We start from the raw sequence: 19,235 nt of genomic DNA, 5'->3' as shown, positions 1-19,235 counted from the left end.
GAGAAATTGACATGCTGTGGTCTGGTGAGACGCAGCGCATGTCCGTCTCTGCATGTGAGCCGCGGGCGTCTCTGGATGCATAGGGGAGATGGTATTTCTTGAACTCCCATACACTATGCTTTAACAGATGGACACTGCAGGTTGGACACTGCACAAGTACGCAGCATCCATCCCGCATCGTTAACTGATCTTCTGCACATACCCCTATAGGTGCTGCGCATTAAGTGCTACTGACATCATGCTTCACGATATCCGTAGCCTAACTTTGATACTGAGGGTGTAAGTGTGATTTCATAGATGTCATGAGATGATTCCAAACTGTTTCTACATCATAATGACCTGTTGAACGGTGGTTGTCAAGTCCAGACAAAGCTGAATGATTTTGTTCTTTGTTGAAGAGAAGTCAGTGATCCCAGTAAATGGTGTCCTGTAACCAAACAGAAAGAAATCCAGTCTGAACAAAGACTGCTAAAGACTCTTTGAAGAGAACATTACTGGCAAGCTAGACATACATTGTAAATATGGGTCTGCGGGCCAGGGAACATCTTTCACTGTTAAGCAACAAAACCGTTTCCTCTCTCACATAAGCTCTAGGAGCCATCTAGAAAGCACAGAAATAAATGTTCTGAGGACAGCCAATTCCTACATTCCTTCACTTGATAGCAGTCTGTCTTTTATCAAAATACCACAGGAAGTATAAATTAGGTTTCTACTCAATGACATGGGAAGAGTACGTGTGGAGTTCTTCTACTTTTGTCATTTCTTATGGGAAAGAACATAATCATAGCGGTTTACAAAATGAGAATTCATTGGGCTTAGAATAGGAAATTCTTGCAAGGAGTATACAACTATAAAGACCAGACAGATACTGATCTGTAAAAAATCAGAAACACAAGAAATACAGAACAAAAGGTATTTCAAGACAAGGAACACTAATGATGGCCTATTTAAGGCTGTGCCCACGTTGCGTTTTTTACGTGTTTCTGCCGCGTTTTTTGCCTCAGCAGAAAAGCATAAAAACCGCATTCCCATGCAATCCTATGGGATTCTGCAGTTGCTGTACCCATGCTGCGGATTTTCCCGCTGTGAAATCGCATAGCGGTAAAATGTGCAGCATGTTCATTATTTCTGCGGAATCATGGCAATTCCGCAGCCATAGAATTGCATTGAAACGCTCACTTTACGCATGTGGCTATGCCCACCATGCGTAAAGTGAACGCTTCATGTGCTGACCGTACCAGGGTCTGGAGGAGAGGAGACTCTCCTCCAGGCCCTTGGGAACCATATTTCTGCAAAAAAAAGAATTAAAATAAAAAATAGGGACATACTTACCATCTGATGGCCCCGGAGTCCTCCCACCTCTAAGCGGTGCACGCAGCGACTTCCATTCCCAGGCATGCATTGCGCGAATCACCTGGGATGACGTCGCGGTCATGCGACCGTGACGTCACAAAGATCCTTCGTGCAAAGCATCCCTGGGAACGGAACGTACCGGAAACGCCGATGAGGAGATCGAGGGCCGTCGGAAGGTGAGAATACCCTATTTTTTTTATTATTATTTTTAACATTTTATCTTTTACTATTGATGCTGCATAGGCAGCATCAATAGTAAAACGTTGGTCACACTTGTCAAGCACTATGCTTGTGTGACCAACCTGTCAATCACTTTTCCAAGCGATGCTTCAAATCGCTTGTAAAGCACAAGCAGTCTGCAAGCTAAAAACGCTTGTGTTTTGCGGGAAAACGCATGCAAATTCCGCGTGCGTTTTACCCGTGGCAGGGAGTTGCGGAAATGCTGCGGACATTTCCGAAGCATTTTTGCAACATGGGCACATAACCTAAAGAGTAATTAAAATTATATCATGTTTATATTTCAGTGCCCTTTTAATTGCAAGAGGATCAGTGGGAGACAGGGCAAGATAGCATAATATCACACCGATCATAAAGTCCCACGAGGTGAGCAGGTCAGGTGACAGCTCATGCCTAAGCACGGACACAGTTGGGTATGGATTCAATAAAAATAAAATATACGTTCTCTAGAAATCGTACTCAGCTCCGCGTGCATGCTCAGGCATGAGTGGTACACTACTGTTGACGGCGGTACACACCTCTCGAGGCTCAGGGGTAAGTTCTGAGCAATCAGTGGGGGGCTCAGGATCTATACACCCACGGATCTGCTTGCATTTAAAAGTGAATGAGAGAATGATAAAGTATTAGTTGCTCTTTAAACAGTACAACATATCAAACTACCAAGGAGTACAATCGTGGCTTACTATGACATTTCTCAGGATCTGAAGGTAACTATCAGGACAATCATCAGTAAGCAAAAAATACCTATCCTCATCTCTTCAATCCTTCCACGATTTCTGCCTACTTTATCAGCAATCAGGTGCTGTACATTATTCATGAAATCACTACAACCAGTCACTGGCCTTTGTGGTCACATGCCAACATCTGCCACAACATCTCCTGATCATTGCAGGAAGTAGCCTGAGACTGGCAAAGACCACTGGAGATGGAAACATACTGTTTCTTTCATTCCCAGTCCCTGCTCTTAGCTATATTTTCATGAGTTTTGCAAAAACCCTTATGACTCAGAAAACTAACGATGCAGGCTAAGGGTATTAAGATTTTTGTTGATCATTTCAGAAATATTGTTAGGTGTGTCACTTGTTTCAACATTTTTTCACCCACAGAAAGTAATGAGTAAATGCAAAAAAAAGCAGCAAAAAACTGCTCAGTTTTTGCAGTGTTTTTGGTGAAAACAACTCAGTGCAGCAGGATGTGAAATGCATTTAATTTTCTGATTTTCCCAAGTTTCAACCATAATATCTTGGTAGCCTCAAATGAGCAGGGATGTTAGTATTAGTAAAGTTGAATTAAATTAGTGATATGTCTGAAAGTAAACCAAGCCTGACGAGCTCAATGCCCTACCAGAGAGTAAACAAAGCCCTACCAAGTGAATCCCTATCAATGTGTAACTGTAGTGTCCTACCAACTAAGTTCCCTATCAATATGTGAAAGTGAACAATGCCCTACCAACTCAATGCCCTACCAATTTCTGAAAGTAAACAAAGTTCTACTGACTAAATGCCCTACCAATAAGTACGGTAAATGATGACCTACCATATCAAGTTTCCCATCTGTTTTAACATTTGCAATTACCGTATATACTCGAGTATAAGCCGACCCGAGTATAAGCCGACCCCCCTAATTTTGCCACAAAAAACTGGGAAAACTTATTGACTCGAGTATAAGCCTAGGGTGGAAATGCAGCATTTACCGGTGAATTTCAAAAATAAAAATAGATCATTATTTCCCCATAGCTGTGCCATATAGTGCTCTGCACCGTTCATATTTCCCCATAGCTGTGCCATATAGTGCTCTGCACCGTTCATATTTCCCCATAGGTGTGAACCATATAGTGCTCTGCACCGTTCATTGTGCCCCCTAGCTGTGCCATATACGGTGCTCTGCACCGTTCACTGTGCCCCATAGCTGTGCTGTGCCATATACGGTGCTCTGCACCGTTCACTGTGCCCCATAGCTGTGCTGTGCCATATACGGTGCTCTGCACCGTTCACTGTGCCCCATAGATGTGCCATATACGGTGCTCTGCACCGTTCACTGTGCCCCATACATAGCTGTGCTGTGCCATATACGGTGCCCTGCACCGTTCATTGTGCCCCATAGCTGTGCTGTGCCATATACGGTGCTCTGCACCGTTCATTGTGCCCCATAGCTGTGCTGTGCCATATACGGTGCTCTGCACCGTTCACTGTGCCCCATAGCTGTGCTGTGCCATATACGGTGCTCTGCACCGTTCACTGTGCCCCATAGCTGTGCTGTGCCATATACGGTGCCCTGCACCGTTCATTGTGCCCCATAGCTGTGCTGTGCCATATACGGTGCTCTGCACCGTTCATTGTGCCCCATACATAGCTGTGCTGTGCCATATACGGTGCTCTGCACCGTTCACTGTGCCCCATAGATGTGCCATATACGGTGCTCTGCACCGTTCACTGTGCCCCATAGCTGTGCTGTGCCATATACGGTGCCCTGCACCGTTCATTGTGCCCCATAGCTGTGCTGTGCCATATACGGTGCTCTGCACCGTTCATTGTGCCCCATACATAGCTGTGCTGTGCCATATACGGTGCTCTGCACCGTTCACTGTGCCCCATAGATGTGCCATATACGGTGCTCTGCACCGTTCACTGTGCCCCATAGCTGTGCTGTGCCATATACGGTGCCCTGCACCGTTCACTGTGCCCCATAGCTGTGCTGTGCCATATACGGTGCCCTGCACCGTTCATTGTGCCCCATAGCTGTGCTGTGCCATATACGGTGCTCTGCACCGTTCACTGTGCCCCATAGCTGTGCTGTGCCATATACGGTGCTCTGCACCGTTCACTGTGCCCCATAGATGTGCCATATACGGTGCTCTGCACCGTTCACTGTGCCCCATAGCTGTGCTGTGCCATATACGGTGCCCTGCACCGTTCACTGTGCCCCATAGCTGTGCTGTGCCATATACGGTGCTCTGCACCGTTCACTGTGCCCCATAGATGTTCCACATAAATTTGTGCCGCCGCTGCCGCAATAAAGAAAAAAAAACACATACTCACCTCCCTTGATTGCAGCTCCCGGCGTCTCGTTCCGGCGCCTCCATCTTCCCGGCGTCTCTGCTCTGACTGATCAGGCAGAGGGCGCCGCGCACACTGTATGCGTCATCGCGCCCTCTGCCTGATCAGTCAGAGAGCAGAGACGCCGGGAAGATGGAGGCGCCGGCCGGGAAGATGGATCGGCGCCCGGCGGCTGGAACGAGGACAGGTGAATATAACATACTCACCTAGTCCTGGCGATCCTCGCGCTGTCCCCTCCTGTCTTCGGTGCCGCAGCTTCTTTCTCTATCAGCGGTCACCGGCACCGCTGATTAGAGAAATGAATAAGCGGCTCCGCCCCTATGGGAGGTGGAGCCGCTTATTCATTTCTGTAATGAGCGGTCCCACGTGACCGCTGAAGAGAGGAAGAAACTGCAGCGCCGAAGCCCGTGGGACGGCAGGGACAGCGCGAGGATCGCTGGGACTAGGTAAGTATACCTCAGCGCCCTCACCCCCTCACCCGCCGACCCCACCGCTACCGTGACTCGAGTATAAGCCGAGGGGGGCACTTTCAGCCCAAAAATTTGGGCTGAAAATCTCGGCTTATACTCGAGTATATACGGTATGTGCTTTTTCATGAACTCATACAAAATTAGCTTAAAGCTGAACTTCATACATACATACACATTTTTTGTTCAGAATAGTAACTATTTCTTCAGACAACAAACTTTTCCCCTAAATAAGTTAATCAAATTATCTTTTTTTTTTTCAAAAAATGTTTTATGGTGTATTGTTCATGCATGCAAGGTGGAAGAAAAGCTGAACTTTGGTATACCTATAAATGCAGCAAAAAAGCAGCAAGAAAAGAAGCCAAAAAAACAGCAAAACCTATGTTTTGTTTGCAGCTTTTAATGCCAACAGATCAGGTTTTCGTTGCAGAAAAAAAAGGCAAAAAAAGCAACATGTGAACATAGCCTTAGAATTACTCAGAAATAAATCAGAGCTGAACGGCTATTTATAAGGGTTAAAATGGGACATAACCTATTGATTAATGTATGCATAGAGACAGCATTAAGTATGAATGCTGACACACAACTCTTGGTAGTTTTCTACTGAGGTTCACTCTTTGGTTCTGATTATTATGCTTTGTAGAGACAAGTATCAGAGTAAAGGTACCTTCACACTGACCAACTAAACAACGATATCGCTAGCGATCCGTGACGTTGCAGCATCCTGGATAGCGATATCGTTGTGTTTGACACGCAGCAGCGATCTGGATCCTGCTGTGACATCGTTGGTCGGAGCAGAAAGTCCAGAACTTTATTTCGTCACTGGATCTCCCGCAGACATCGCTGAATCGGCGTGTGTGACGCCGATTCAGCGATGTCTTCACTGGTAACCAGGGTAAACATCGGGTTACTAAGCGCAGGGCCGCGCTTAGTAACCCGATGTTTACCCTGGTTACCAGCGTAAACGTAAAAAAAAAAAAAACACACTACATACTTACATTCCGGTGTCTGTCCCCAGGCGTTCTGCTTCCCTGCACGGTGAGCACCGGCCAGCCGTAAAACAGATTACAGTGGTGACGTCACCGCTGTGCTTTCTGGCCGGCGCTCAGTCAGTGCAGAGAAGCAGAGCGCCGGGGGACAGACACTGGAATGTAAGTATGTAGTGTTTTTTTTTTTTTTACGTTTATGCTGGTAACCAGGGTAAACATCGGGTTACTAAGCGCGGCCCTGCGCTTAGTAACCCGATGTTTACCCTGATTACCCGGGGACTTCGGAATCGTTGGTCGCTGGAGAGCTGTGTGACAGCTCTCCAGCGACCAAACAGCGACGCTGCAGCGATCGGGATTGTTGTCTAGATCGCTGCAGCGTCGCTAAATGTGACGGTACCTTAAGGGTATGTTTCCACGTTCAGGATTGCATCAGGATTTGATCAGGATTTGATGCAGGAAAAATCTGCACCAAATCTGCACGTTTTTTTTTTTCATGCGGATTTGTGTGTGTTTTTTAAGCTCAGTAAAGATATACAAAAAAAAAAAGAATTGTGATGTAATTTCTTGTCCAACCTCTTCATTTACATACTACATTGAAGAATATACACACACCGCTAGATAGATAGATAGATAGATAGATAGATAGATAGATAGATAGATAGATACGATACCTATCTGTCATATCTGTCTATCTATCATATCTATCTATGGATCTATCGTATTTATCTATGGTATCTATCTATCAATATATCCATTATCTACCGATATATCTATCTATAAATATAAAAAAGAAAAGATGGAGTCAGCACACCGTTTGTAGTGAAAAAGAGCTTATTTAATCAGCCCAGAAAGCGACGTTTCGGTCCCAACAGGAACCTTTCTCAAGCCTGTTGGGACCGAAACGTCGCTTTCTGGGCTGATTAAATAAGCTCTTTTTCACTACAAACGGTGTGCTGACTCCATCTTTTCTTTTTTAGGCTAGGTTCACATTGCGTTAGTGCAATCCGTTTAGGGCATACGCTATTGGAATGCGCTAACGCAATGTATAAAAAGGGATTGCGTTTAGCGATCCCGCTAGCGCAGATGCCCGATCTGCGCTAGCGAGAAACGGACCTGCAAGCAGCGTTCGAGGTCTGTCAGAAAGTAACAGAACATCGCTAACGCATGCCAAAAATGGCATACGTTAGCGATGTGTTAGATACATTGCGGTCAATGGGTGCGCTAACGGATCCGTTACATAGCATTAATTGCGCCATGTAACGGATTTCGTCAGCGGACACCCACTAGCGCAATGTGAACCCAGCCTTATAATTGAGGTTTGGTACTTGCCTGGGGAAATCTGCACCCGGACTTTTTCTTTGTGCTGCTCTAATTCTCTTTTTCCTTATCTATAAATACATCTATATCTATCTATATACAGTGGGGCAAAAAAGTATTTAGTCAGTCAGCAATAGTGCAAGTTCCATCACTTAAAAAGATGAGAGGCGTCTGTAATTTACATCATAGGTAGACCTCAACTATGGGAGACAAACTGAGAAAAAAAATCCAGAAAATCACATTGTCTGTTTTTTTAACATTTTATTTGCATATTATGGTGGAAAATAAGTATTTGGTCAGAAACAAACAATCAAGATTTCTGGCTCTCACAGACCTGTAACTTCTTCTTTAAGAGTCTCCTCTTTCCTCCACTCATTACCTGTAGTAATGGCACCTGTTTAAACTTGTTATCAGTATAAAAAGACACCTGTGCACACCCTCAAACAGTCTGACTCCAAACTCCACTATGGTGAAGACCAAAGAGCTGTCAAAGGACACCAGAAACAAAATTGTAGCCCTGCACCAGGCTGGGAAGACTGAATCTGCAATAGCCAACCAGCTTGGAGTGAAGAAATCAACAGTGGGAGCAATAATTAGAAAATGGAAGACATACAAGACCACTGATAATCTCCCTCGATCTGGGGCTCCACGCAAAATCCCACCCCGTGGGGTCAGAATGATCACAAGAACGGTGAGCAAAAATCCCAGAACCACGCGGGGGGACCTAGTGAATGAACTGCAGAGAGCTGGGACCAATGTAACAAGGCCTACCATAAGTAACACACTAGGCCACCATGGACTCAGATCCTGCAGTGCCAGACGTGTCCCACTGCTTAAGCCAGTACATGTCCGGGCCCGTCTGAAGTTTGCTAGAGAGCATTTGGATGATCCAGAGGAGTTTTGGGAGAATGTCCTATGGTCTGATGAAACCAAACTGGAACTGTTTGGTAGAAACACAACTTGTCGTGTTTGGAGGAAAAAGAATACTGAGTTGCATCCATCAAACACCATACCTACTGTAAAACATGGTGGTGGAAACATCATGCTTTGGGGCTGTTTCTCTGCAAAGGGGCCAGGACGACTGATCCGGGTACATGAAAGAATGAATGGGGCCATGTATCGTGAGATTTTGAGTGCAAACCTCCTTCCATCAGCAAGGGCATTGAAGATGAAACGTGGCTGGGTCTTTCAACATGACAATGATCCAAAGCACACCGCCAGGGCAACGAAGGAGTGGCTTCGTAAGAAGCATTTCAAGGTCCTGGAGTGGCCTAGCCAGTCTCCAGATCTCAACCCTATAGAAAACCTTTGGAGGGAGTTGAAAGTCCGTGTTGCCAAGCAAAAAGCCAAAAACATCACTGCTCTAGAGGAGATCTGCATGGAGGAATGGGCCAACATACCAACAACAGTGTGTGGCAACCTTGTGAAGACTTACAGAAAACGTTTGACCTCTGTCATTGCCAACAAAGGATATATTACAAAGTATTGAGATGAAATTTTGTTTCTGACCAAATACTTATTTTCCACCATAATATGCAAATAAAATGTTAAAAAAACAGACAATGTGATTTTCTGGATTTTTTTTTCTCAGTTTGTCTCCCATAGTTGAGGTCTACCTATGATGTAAATTACAGACGCCTCTCATCTTTTTAAGTGGTGGAACTTGCATTATTGCTGACTGACTAAATACTTTTTTGCCCCACTGTATATATATATATATATAGATGTATATAGATCTATATATATCTATATAGATATATATAGATATATATATCTGTATATATATTTATATTTAGATATATCGATAGATAGATATATTGATAGATAGATAATAGATAAATAGATAAGATAGATGGATACGATAGATCTATATATATAAGAGGCATCGTGATTACTCGCTAATACCGCCCCTGCACAGTATCTCCACCCCCACCCCATTACCACACACAATCCCACCCCCACCACATGACCACACAATCCCGCCCCCACCAAATTATCACACACAATCCCGCCCCCCACCTTATTACCACACACAATCCGCACATCACCACACACAATCCCGCCCGCCCACCACATTACCACACATAATCTTGCCCCCCACATCACCACACATAATCCCACCCCCACCCCATTACCACACATAATCCCGCCCCCCACCCCATTACCACATATAATACCGCCCCCCACCCCATTACCACACAATACCCTCCCCACCCAATTACCACACATAATACCACCCCCATCCCATTACCACACATAATCCCACCCCATTACCACATAATCCCGCCCCCCACCACATCACCACACATAATCCCGCCCCCACATTACCACACATAATCCCACCCATATACATATATAATCCCACCACATCATACATAACCCCGCCCCCCACCACATCCCCACACAATCCTGCCCCCCACCAAATCACCACACAATCCCGCCCCCCACCACATCACCACCCATAATCCCGCCCCCCAACACATCACCACACATAATCCCGCCCCCCACATCACACATAATCCCGCCCTTCCACATTACCACACGAGGCTCCGTCCCCACACATTAACACACGAGGTTCCATCCCCACACTTTACCACATGAGGCTCCGTCCCCCCACATTACCACACGAGGCTCCGTCCTCACACATTACCGCACGTTAATTTACCACCTGCGTAATTGCTATTGAATGTTGTCATTATTTACTTTAGTTTAATCACCAACACCGTTAATTAGATAGCAATTATCGTGCGGAGCGTTAGCTGGCTGGAAACACCTAGTATCTACCATATCTATCTATTGTATCCATCTATTGTATCCATTTATCATATCTATCTATCAATATATCTATGGTATCTATATATCTATCTATATATAGATATATCGATAGATATATTGATAGATAATGGATAGATAATAGATAAATAGATAGATACAATAGATAATAGATAAACAGATGATTGATAGATACGATAGATGGATACGATAGATGGATCACACAAGCGAGAAACTCGGACGAGTCTCGCATCTTAATACCCAGCACTGCCGCTGGCATTCGGGAGCGGAGCGTGCAGCTGCATGCATTTCTATGCAGCAGCACGCTCCACTCCCGAGTGCCGGCGCCAGTGTCGGGTATTAAGATGCGAGACTCGTCAGAGTTTCTCGCATGTGTGATCCCGGCCTTAAAGACACACAACACGAAATCTGCGTTAGGCCGGGGTCACACTCGCGAGAAACTCACAAAAGTCTCTCGCTTCAATACCAGGCACTGCCACGGGCATCGGGAGCGGAGCGTGCGGCTGCATGTATTTCTATGCAGCTGAACGCTCTGGCCCAGAGTGCCCGCGGCAGTGCCGGTATTGACACTGGCCTTAAACGCAATATGTTTAATTTAAAAAAAAAAAAAAATTGAAAAAAAAAAAAATGGTGTGGGCTCCCGCGCAATTTTCTGTGCCAGAGAGGGAAAGCCAGCTACAAATACCAGCCCGCAGCTGCCCCAAAAATGGCACATCTGTCAGATGCGCCAATTCCGGCACTTAGCCCCTCTCTGCCCACTCCCCTGTAGCAGTGGGATATGGGGTAATAAGGGGTTAATGTCACCTTGCTAATATAAGGTGACATTAAGCCCGGTTAATAATGGAGAGGCGTCAATAAGACGCCTATCCATTACTAATCCTATTGTAGTGAAAGTGTAAAAAAAAATAAAGACACAGCCAGAAAAAAGTATTTTATTATTCTTAATTTCACCATACTTACCATACTTGAGCACCTGCAAAAAAAGTAAAAATAATAAACCAACCGTATACTTACTTCCGCCGCAGTCCAATTAATAACGGATGTGCCACGACGATCTCCCCTATAGAACAGTGACATCGGGTGATGTCACCACTCTATAGGCCCTCCAGTGACACACTGACAGGAGACTATGGCTCCTACAGTGTATCACTGAGGTTACCTTAGTTCACAGTCTCACTTTATGGCAAAGCTGTGTGGGAATTTTCCCACACAGCAGTGACTCAAGTGCGACTAGGGACTATTTTCTCACAGGGCCAGAGGAATACATTGTGGGGAATACATTGCGGAAGGATTCCATCATTGTACTCCTGGAGCCCCTGGAGAGTGGTCACATCAGCTGATGTGGCTGCTCTCCACGGGAGATCGTCGTCGGACACTTGTTTTAATTGGATATATGCGGATCAGGGAGTATATTGTTTGTTTATTATTTTATTGCTTGTTACAGGTGACAATGGCTTCGGGGATCAAGGTGACAAGGTGATGGTGAGTATGTACTCTATGTTTAATGTACTGTATGTCTATATTTATGTATTGTATGTACTGTATGTATGTTATGAATGTTGCATGTTCTGTACAGTATGTTGCATGTCATATGTTGCATGCAGCATGTTGCATGTCGCACGATGTATGCAACATGTTGCATGTGACATGTTGCATGTCGTATGTTGCACGTCACATGTTGTGTGTTGCATGTTGCACGTCACATGTTGCATGTCGCATGTCACATGTCACATGTTGTATGTTGCACGTCGCATGTTGTATGTTGCATGTCACATATTGTATGTTGCATGTCACATATTGTATGTTGCATGTCACATATTGCATGTCACATGTCGTATGTTGCATGTCGTATGTTGCATGGTGTATGTTGTATGTTGTGAGTTGTATGTGCACACAGTCTAGACGAGTCTAGCTTTGCTACATCTGAATGCCTGACATCCAGATATAGCAGAGCCGGTAGATGATCGCCGGAGATAACTCTCCAGCGATCACCTACACTGCAGCGTTCTCACAATCAGCTGTTTGTGAGATCCAGACTAGTGACCGGAGATAACTCCCGGTCACGTGCACGGCAGTTCTCGCGATAAGATATCACAAGAACTGCAGTGGACGAGGGACTTCCAGGGGCGGGACAGGTGAGCCAGCAGACATGCGTAGTAAGCTGCGTTTACGAAGTTTCTACACATGTGACTAATCATTAGATGCGGTTTTATCGCATCTAATGATAGTCTATGGTAAATTTACGGCGCGGCAACGGAGCGTCGCCACATTGTAAGCAGACATGCTGCGTTCTGAAATGACTCGCCGCATGTCCGTTTTCGCGGGTCTGCTGCCTGCATTTCATGAAATCCCCTCCACTATGCTGTAACATCTGGACGCTGCGGCTCTACGCAGCGTCAAACACGCAGCGTTTCCTAAACGTGGAAATATACCCTAACGGTAACATTTTCAATCATGGCAGAACAATTCATATCATAAATCAGTCTTACAGATTTTTATTCTGCTAGAAAGATTAGAATGGAATCAGACAACAGGCACAAAAGTGAAAGTAATGACTTGCATGATAAGGCTTACCTGTCCAGCCAGGCTAACAGGGCTTTGGCTGAGCCTATCAGGTCAACCACTGATGTAAGGAACTCATTGGGAGGTTTATAAGAAGTAGACCCATCATAAGATGCACTTTTCCTCCGGTTGTCAATATAATTTTGAAGGTTGTTGGAAGCTGATCTGAGTTTTAGCACCAAGTTTTTCATGTTGTCAGTTTCCAAACCATAATTCTGAAAATACATAAAAATTTGATTAAATGAATATTTTACGTTATTCCAGGAATTGTCAGAATAACGGTTTTATTATTAATAGATATGAAAAAAATAAATATTATAATACTAAGAAGAAGAAACAAAAACATGAGTTTTACAGGAGAAAATATCTTTATATACAGCCATGAAAAATGTGTGTACACTATTTGTGGGGGGTTTAGCGGCAAATCATTAAACATCTTAAAATAAATCTATTGTAATCAAATGTACTGTTTGAAGATGCTTTATAATACTGTAGTAACGACAGCTATATGAAGGCACTTCTACAACTCACATCAAAAGGATGGAGCCTCACTTAATTGTAACTTGGGCACACCAAGTAAATCTTCCCATTAGGCTATTTTCACATGTGTTTTTGCTGTGGGTAAAACTTGCTCTCTTGGCAGTAAAAATGAGAAAAATCAGCAGTTTTCCAATTCAGAGAGAGAGAAAAAAACAATGTGTTTGCATGAGATTTCTGAAATCTCAGCTTTCACTGGTACTGTAAAACACAGTTTTTAATTTGCATTAAAAAAAAATAGCAAAAATGCAACGTGTGAACATAGTCTAAGGCCATGTTCACACAGTGCGTTTTTTACCGCGGAACCGCGGCGGTTTTGCCGCTGCGGTTCCGCAGCTGTTTTCCATGCAGGGTACAGTACACTGTACCCTATGGAAAACAGGACACACTGTGCACATGGTCCGGAAATTGTAAAAAAAAAGACGCGCTGAATAGCTCCCGGAAAAAAGAAGGAGCATGTCAATTCTTTTTCCGGAGCCGCAGCGGTTCTGCACCCATAGACCTCCATTGTGAGGTCCAAACCGCAGTAAAACCCGCAGATCAAAAATATATCTGCGGGTTTTACTGCGATTTGATGTGCAGAACCGCTGCAGCAGGAAGTGCGGGGAGCGGGCGGAAGTGCGTGGGCGGAGTGTGGCTGCCCCCCCCGTGTTCCGATCCCGCCCCCCCGTGCTCCGATGCCCCCCCCCAGTGCTCCGATGCCCCCCCCCAGTGCTCTGATGCCCCCCCGTGCCCTAATCTCCCCCCCTTATACTCACCCGGCGTCCCGGTGTCCGTCCGGCCGTCTTCTCCCTGGGCGCCGCCATCTTGCAAAATGGCGGGCGCATGCGCAGTGCGCCCGCCGAATCTGCCGGCCGGCAGATTCGTTCCAAAGTGCATTTTGATCACTGAGATATAACCTATCTCAGTGATCAAAATAAAAAAATAGTAAATGACACCCCCCCCCCTTTGTCACCCCCATAGGTAGGGACAATAAAAAAAATAAAGAATTTTTTTTTTTTCACTAAGGTTAGAATAGGGGTAGGGGTAGGGTTAGGGGTAGGGTTAGGGGTAGGGTTAGGGTTAGGGGTAGGGTTAGGGTTAGGGGTAGGGGTAGGGGTAGGGGTAGGGTTAGGGTTAGGGGTAGGGTTAGGGTATTTTCAGCCATTTTAACCCTAAAAAAATTCCTAGAAAACACACAGACTCTGGCTAGAAAACTGCATAAAAAAAACGCATCAAAAAACGCATCAAAAAACGCATCAAAAACGGACCAAAAAAGGACCAAAAAAAGGACCTGCGTTTTCTGCCAAGAGCTGCAGTTTTTTAAAAAACAGTCAGGAAAAAAAAAGGATGGAAATCCTGAACGTGTGAACATACCCTTAGTCATAGTGGCCAACATGAAATCGGAAGCAGGAGGGGACTATGGACGTGCGGAGCAGTGAATATTCATTTCCTTTAGTAGCAGGCACACGTTGATCGCCCAAGCTTCCATTGTCCTGATGGAAGTGTGCAGGGAAACCACTCTCCCTGCGCGATGCTCCTCTATGTCGCTGTCACTATTGACAGCGGGCATCAGCAGGGTTAAATGCTCACGATCGCTGTAGCACCAATCGTGAGCGTTGTAGTAGGGTGTCAGCTCTCACATAGAGCTGATACCGGCACCCGATCGATGCGGCGCTCAGTGTGAGGCTGCACCATACATATACTGCGGTTAATGGGAGCGCAGCTTCCGCACTGTAGTATATGTACGGCGCATACTTATCACCAATGAAGCCTGTGATATATGAGCCTTATTATCATACGAGATGATGGTCCGAATCTAACACATCGGGTATTCTAGAATATGTACGTATATATGTATATAGCAGCCACATAGTATATAGCACAGGCCACGTAGTATATAGGAGTACTATGTGGCCTGTGGTATATACCATGTGGCTGCTATATACATACATACTGTAGAATACCCGATGCGTGAATATAGGCCACGCAGTAACTAACACTGCCCACGTAGTATATAACACAGCCCACACAGTATATAACACAGCCCATGTAGTATCTAACAGTGGCCACGTAGTATATAGCACACAGTATAGAACACAGCCCACGTATATAGCACAGCCACGTAGTATATAACACAGCCACGTAGTATATAGCAGCCATGTAGTATATAACGCAGCCCACAGAGTATAGAACACAGCCCACATAGTATCTAACACTGGCCAGGTAGTATATAGCAGCCATGCGGTATCTAACACAGCCCACGTAGTATATAGCAGTGTGGGCACCATATCCCTGTTAAAAAAATAATTAAAATAAAAAATAGTTATATACTCACCTGCCGGTGGGATCCAGCAAAGCTCTGGCGAAGCTCTGGCGAAGTGCGCGGCTGCAGCCATCTTTTGTTCCCGGGATGCATTGCGAACTTACCCAGATGACTTAGATGCAATGCATCTCTGGGAACGGAAGCTGGCGGCAGGCGCGAGCGCATCGTCAGACTAAGGAAGGTGAGAATAGAAGGTTTTTTTATTTATTTTTTTTAAATTATTTTTAACATTAGATCTTTTTACTATTGATGCTGCTTAGGCAGCATCAATAGTAAAAACTTGGTCACACAGAGTTAATAGCAGCGGTTATGGAGTGCGTTACCTGCAGCATAACGCGGTCTGTTACTGCTGGCATTAGCCCTGTGTGAGCGGTGACTGGAGGGGAGTATGCGGGCACCGGGCACTGACTGCAGGGGAGTAGGGAGGGACTAATCGGACTGTGCCCGTCGCTGATTGGTCGCGGCAGTCATGACAGGCAGCTGGCGAGACCAATCAGCGATGCGGGATTTACATGACGGAATTGCCGACAGAAAGACAGACGGAAGTACCCCATAGACAATTATATATAGATATGAACAATAATGATGTCTACTCCACTATGATTTATGAGGATTCTCAGTATTCTTATTTTTTTTAAATTCTGTGTTGTCCATTCCTCTGTTAATATCCCAGAATATATATATTAATAAACAGAGAACAGGGTGTGACAACTCCTACTGTCAGCAGAGAGTGTCTTTACAAGGTCTGACAATGATTGACAATGTCAAAGTGTGCACGGACTCACCACCCAACTAGTAACACTAATAACACTGCTAATTTATACATACAAGCGGGGACAATAAGTATTTGATACACTGCCGATTTTGAAAGTTTTCCCACCTATGAAGAATGAAGAGGTCTGTAATGTTTATTGCGTTACACTTCAACTGTGAGAGACAGAATCTTACAAAAAGAATCCAGAAAATCACATTACAAAAAACAATCCAGAAATTCACACTGCATGACTTTTACAAAGCTAATTAGAATGTTATTGCATGAAATAAGTATTTGATACAATAAAAAACAGAACTTAATATTTGGTAGAGAAACATTTGTTTGCAACTACATTGGTCAGATGTTTCCTATATTTCTTGACTAAGTTGGCACACACTGCAGCAGGGATTTTGGCCCACTCCTCCATACAGATCTTATTCAGATCTTTCACGTTTCAGGGCTGTTGCTGGGCAACACTGAGTTTCAGCTCCTTCCAAAGATTTTCTATTGGTTTAGGTCTGGAGACTGGCTAGGCCATTCTGAGACTTTGAAATGCTTCTTATGAAGCCACTCCTCCTTATGCACTGGCTGTGTTTTTCGGGTCATTGTCCTGCAGGAAGACCCAGCCACAACCCATCTTCAATGCTCTTTCTGAAGGAAGGAGGTTGCTGGCAAAAATCTTGCAATATATGACCCCATCCATTCTCCCTTCAATACGGTGCAGTCATCCTGCCTCCTTTGCAGAAAAGCACCCCCAAACTATGATATTTCCCACATCATGGTTCATGGTTGCAATGATGTTCTTTGGGTTGTACTCATCCTTCTTCCTCCATACATGGCGAGTAGAGTCGATACCAAAAAGTTATATTTTGGTCTCATCTGACCACATGAGCTTCTCCCATGACTCTTCTGGATCACCCAAATGGTCATTGGCGAACTGCAAACTGGCCTAGACATGTGCTGGCATGAGCAGGGGTACCTTGCATGCCCTGCAGGATTTTAATTCATGACGGTGTAGTGTGTTACTAACGGTAATGTTTGAGACTGTGGTTACAGCTCTCTTCATTGACCAGGTCCTTCCTTATAGTTCTGGGTTAATTCCTGACCGCTCTCTGAATCATCCTCACCACATTAGGCGAGCCCCAGATATAGGATGATTGACAGTTATATTGTGTTTCTTCCATTTTGTAATAATTGTGCCAACAGTTGTTGTTGCCTTCTCATAAAGCTGCTTGCCTTTTGTCCTGTAGCCCATCCCAACCTTGTGCAGGTCTATAATTTTGTCCCTAGTGTCCTCAGACAGCTCTTTGGCCTTGGCCATGGTGGACAGGTTGATTGATTGAGTGTCTGGACAGGTGTCTTTTATACAGGTAACGAGTTCAAACAGGTGAAAATAATACAGATAAAGTGTGCAAAGTAGGTGGGCTTCTTAAAGAAAAACTAACAGGTCTGTGAGCCAGAATTCTTGCTGGTTGGTGATTAAATACTTATTTCATGCAATAAAATGCAAATTAATTATTTAAAAATCATACAATGTGATGTTGTGGTTTTTATTTTTAGATTTTCTTGCAGCTGAAGTGTACCTACAATGAAAATTACAGACTTCTCCATTCTTTGTAGGTGCGAAAAGTTGCAAAATTCGCAGTTTATCAAATACTTATTTTCCTGTTGTGAATTCTGTGGCTGAATTCACTCCTGTGGTCACAAGTGGTACTGCAGCTTCTGAGCTTCCTCCCTCAGGTGTTCTGGTGAGCTCGTTAACTGCTTCATTACTTAACTCCGCCTGATGCTGCTATCCTTGCTCCTTGTCAATGTTTCAGTGTTGGATCTGAGCTTCTCCTGATTGTTCCTGTGACCTGCTGCTCTGTATAGCTAAGTGCTTTTTGCTTTTTTGTTGCTTTTTTTTCTGTCCAGCTTGTCTTTTGTTTTGCTGGAAGCTCTGAGACGCAAAGGGTGTACCGCCGTGCCGTTAGTTCGGCACGGTGGGTTTTTTTTTGCCCCCTTTGCGTGGTTTTGCTTTAGGGTTTTTTGTAGACTGCAAAGTTCGCTTTACTGTCCTCGCTCTGTCCTAGAATATCGGGCCCCACTTTGCTGAATCTATTTCATCCCTACGTTTTGTCTTTTCATCTTACTCACAGTCATTATATGTGGGGGGCTGCCTTTTCCTTTGGGGAATTTCTCTGGGGCAAGTCAGGCCTATTTTTCTATCTTCAGGCTAGCTAGTTTCTTAGGCTGTGCCGAGTTGCCTAGGTAGTTGTTAGGCGCAATCCACAGCCGCTTTTAGTTGTGTTTAGGATAGGATCAGGTGTGCAGTCTACAGAGTTTCCACGTCTCAGAGCTCGTTCTTGTATTTTTGGGTATTTGTCAGATCACTGTGTGCGCTCTGATCGCTAAGCACACTGTGTTTCTGGATTGCCTTCATAACACCTGTCATTAGCAAAAATAACATTTTCCCCACTGTAGATGTCTAAAAGGAACAAAAGTGCTCCTGCCTTCTCTATGAGGTAGCAATTGTCAGTGGCTTATCTAATGGTGACAATACGATAGTCAGTGCGAAATTGAAGAGCGCCAGCCAAATGACATTGTTTAGCTGAACCATCTAAAGTGTATGGTTGACTATAGGTGTCCTGACATAGCCTTTTAGTAAATTCTTGATCCTGCGTTGTGCCACTCCTCTTTTAATTCAGGCTTATCTCAGGGAGACAATATGTGGGCAGTCTGAAATCAGACATGCCAGATCAATATTTCCATTGATATTGGCGGATTCAGCCAGCATTAGTTTAATGTGGATGTAGGGCTTGAGAGGTACAGAGCCATTTGACTCAATATTTTGCATTCTATAGCATCTGTGTTACCTGGTTGCAG

The 19,235-nt window shown here is 44.6% G+C and overlaps 1 protein-coding gene across 2 annotated transcripts in view; it reads right to left on the bottom strand.

The window, feature by feature from the left end:
- Positions 1-19,235, bottom strand: part of CNKSR3 (CNKSR family member 3) — a 190,809-nt gene that overhangs the window by 65,001 nt on the left and 106,573 nt on the right. For both annotated transcript variants that reach the window (XM_069769415.1, XM_069769416.1), the window contains exons 3-4: positions 12,787-12,989; positions 340-427 (exon numbers count right to left, since the gene is read on the bottom strand). In XM_069769415.1, the coding sequence (XP_069625516.1) occupies positions 340-427; positions 12,787-12,989 (291 nt within the window). The remainder of the gene's footprint in view (positions 1-339; positions 428-12,786; positions 12,990-19,235) is intronic.

Source organism: Ranitomeya imitator, chromosome 5 (genome assembly GCF_032444005.1).
Source record: "Ranitomeya imitator isolate aRanImi1 chromosome 5, aRanImi1.pri, whole genome shotgun sequence".
In the NCBI taxonomy this organism is placed as follows: domain Eukaryota; kingdom Metazoa; phylum Chordata; class Amphibia; order Anura; family Dendrobatidae; genus Ranitomeya; species Ranitomeya imitator.
The sequence above is the reverse complement of the archived record's forward strand: the minus strand, read 5'-3'. Positions and strand labels throughout refer to the sequence as shown.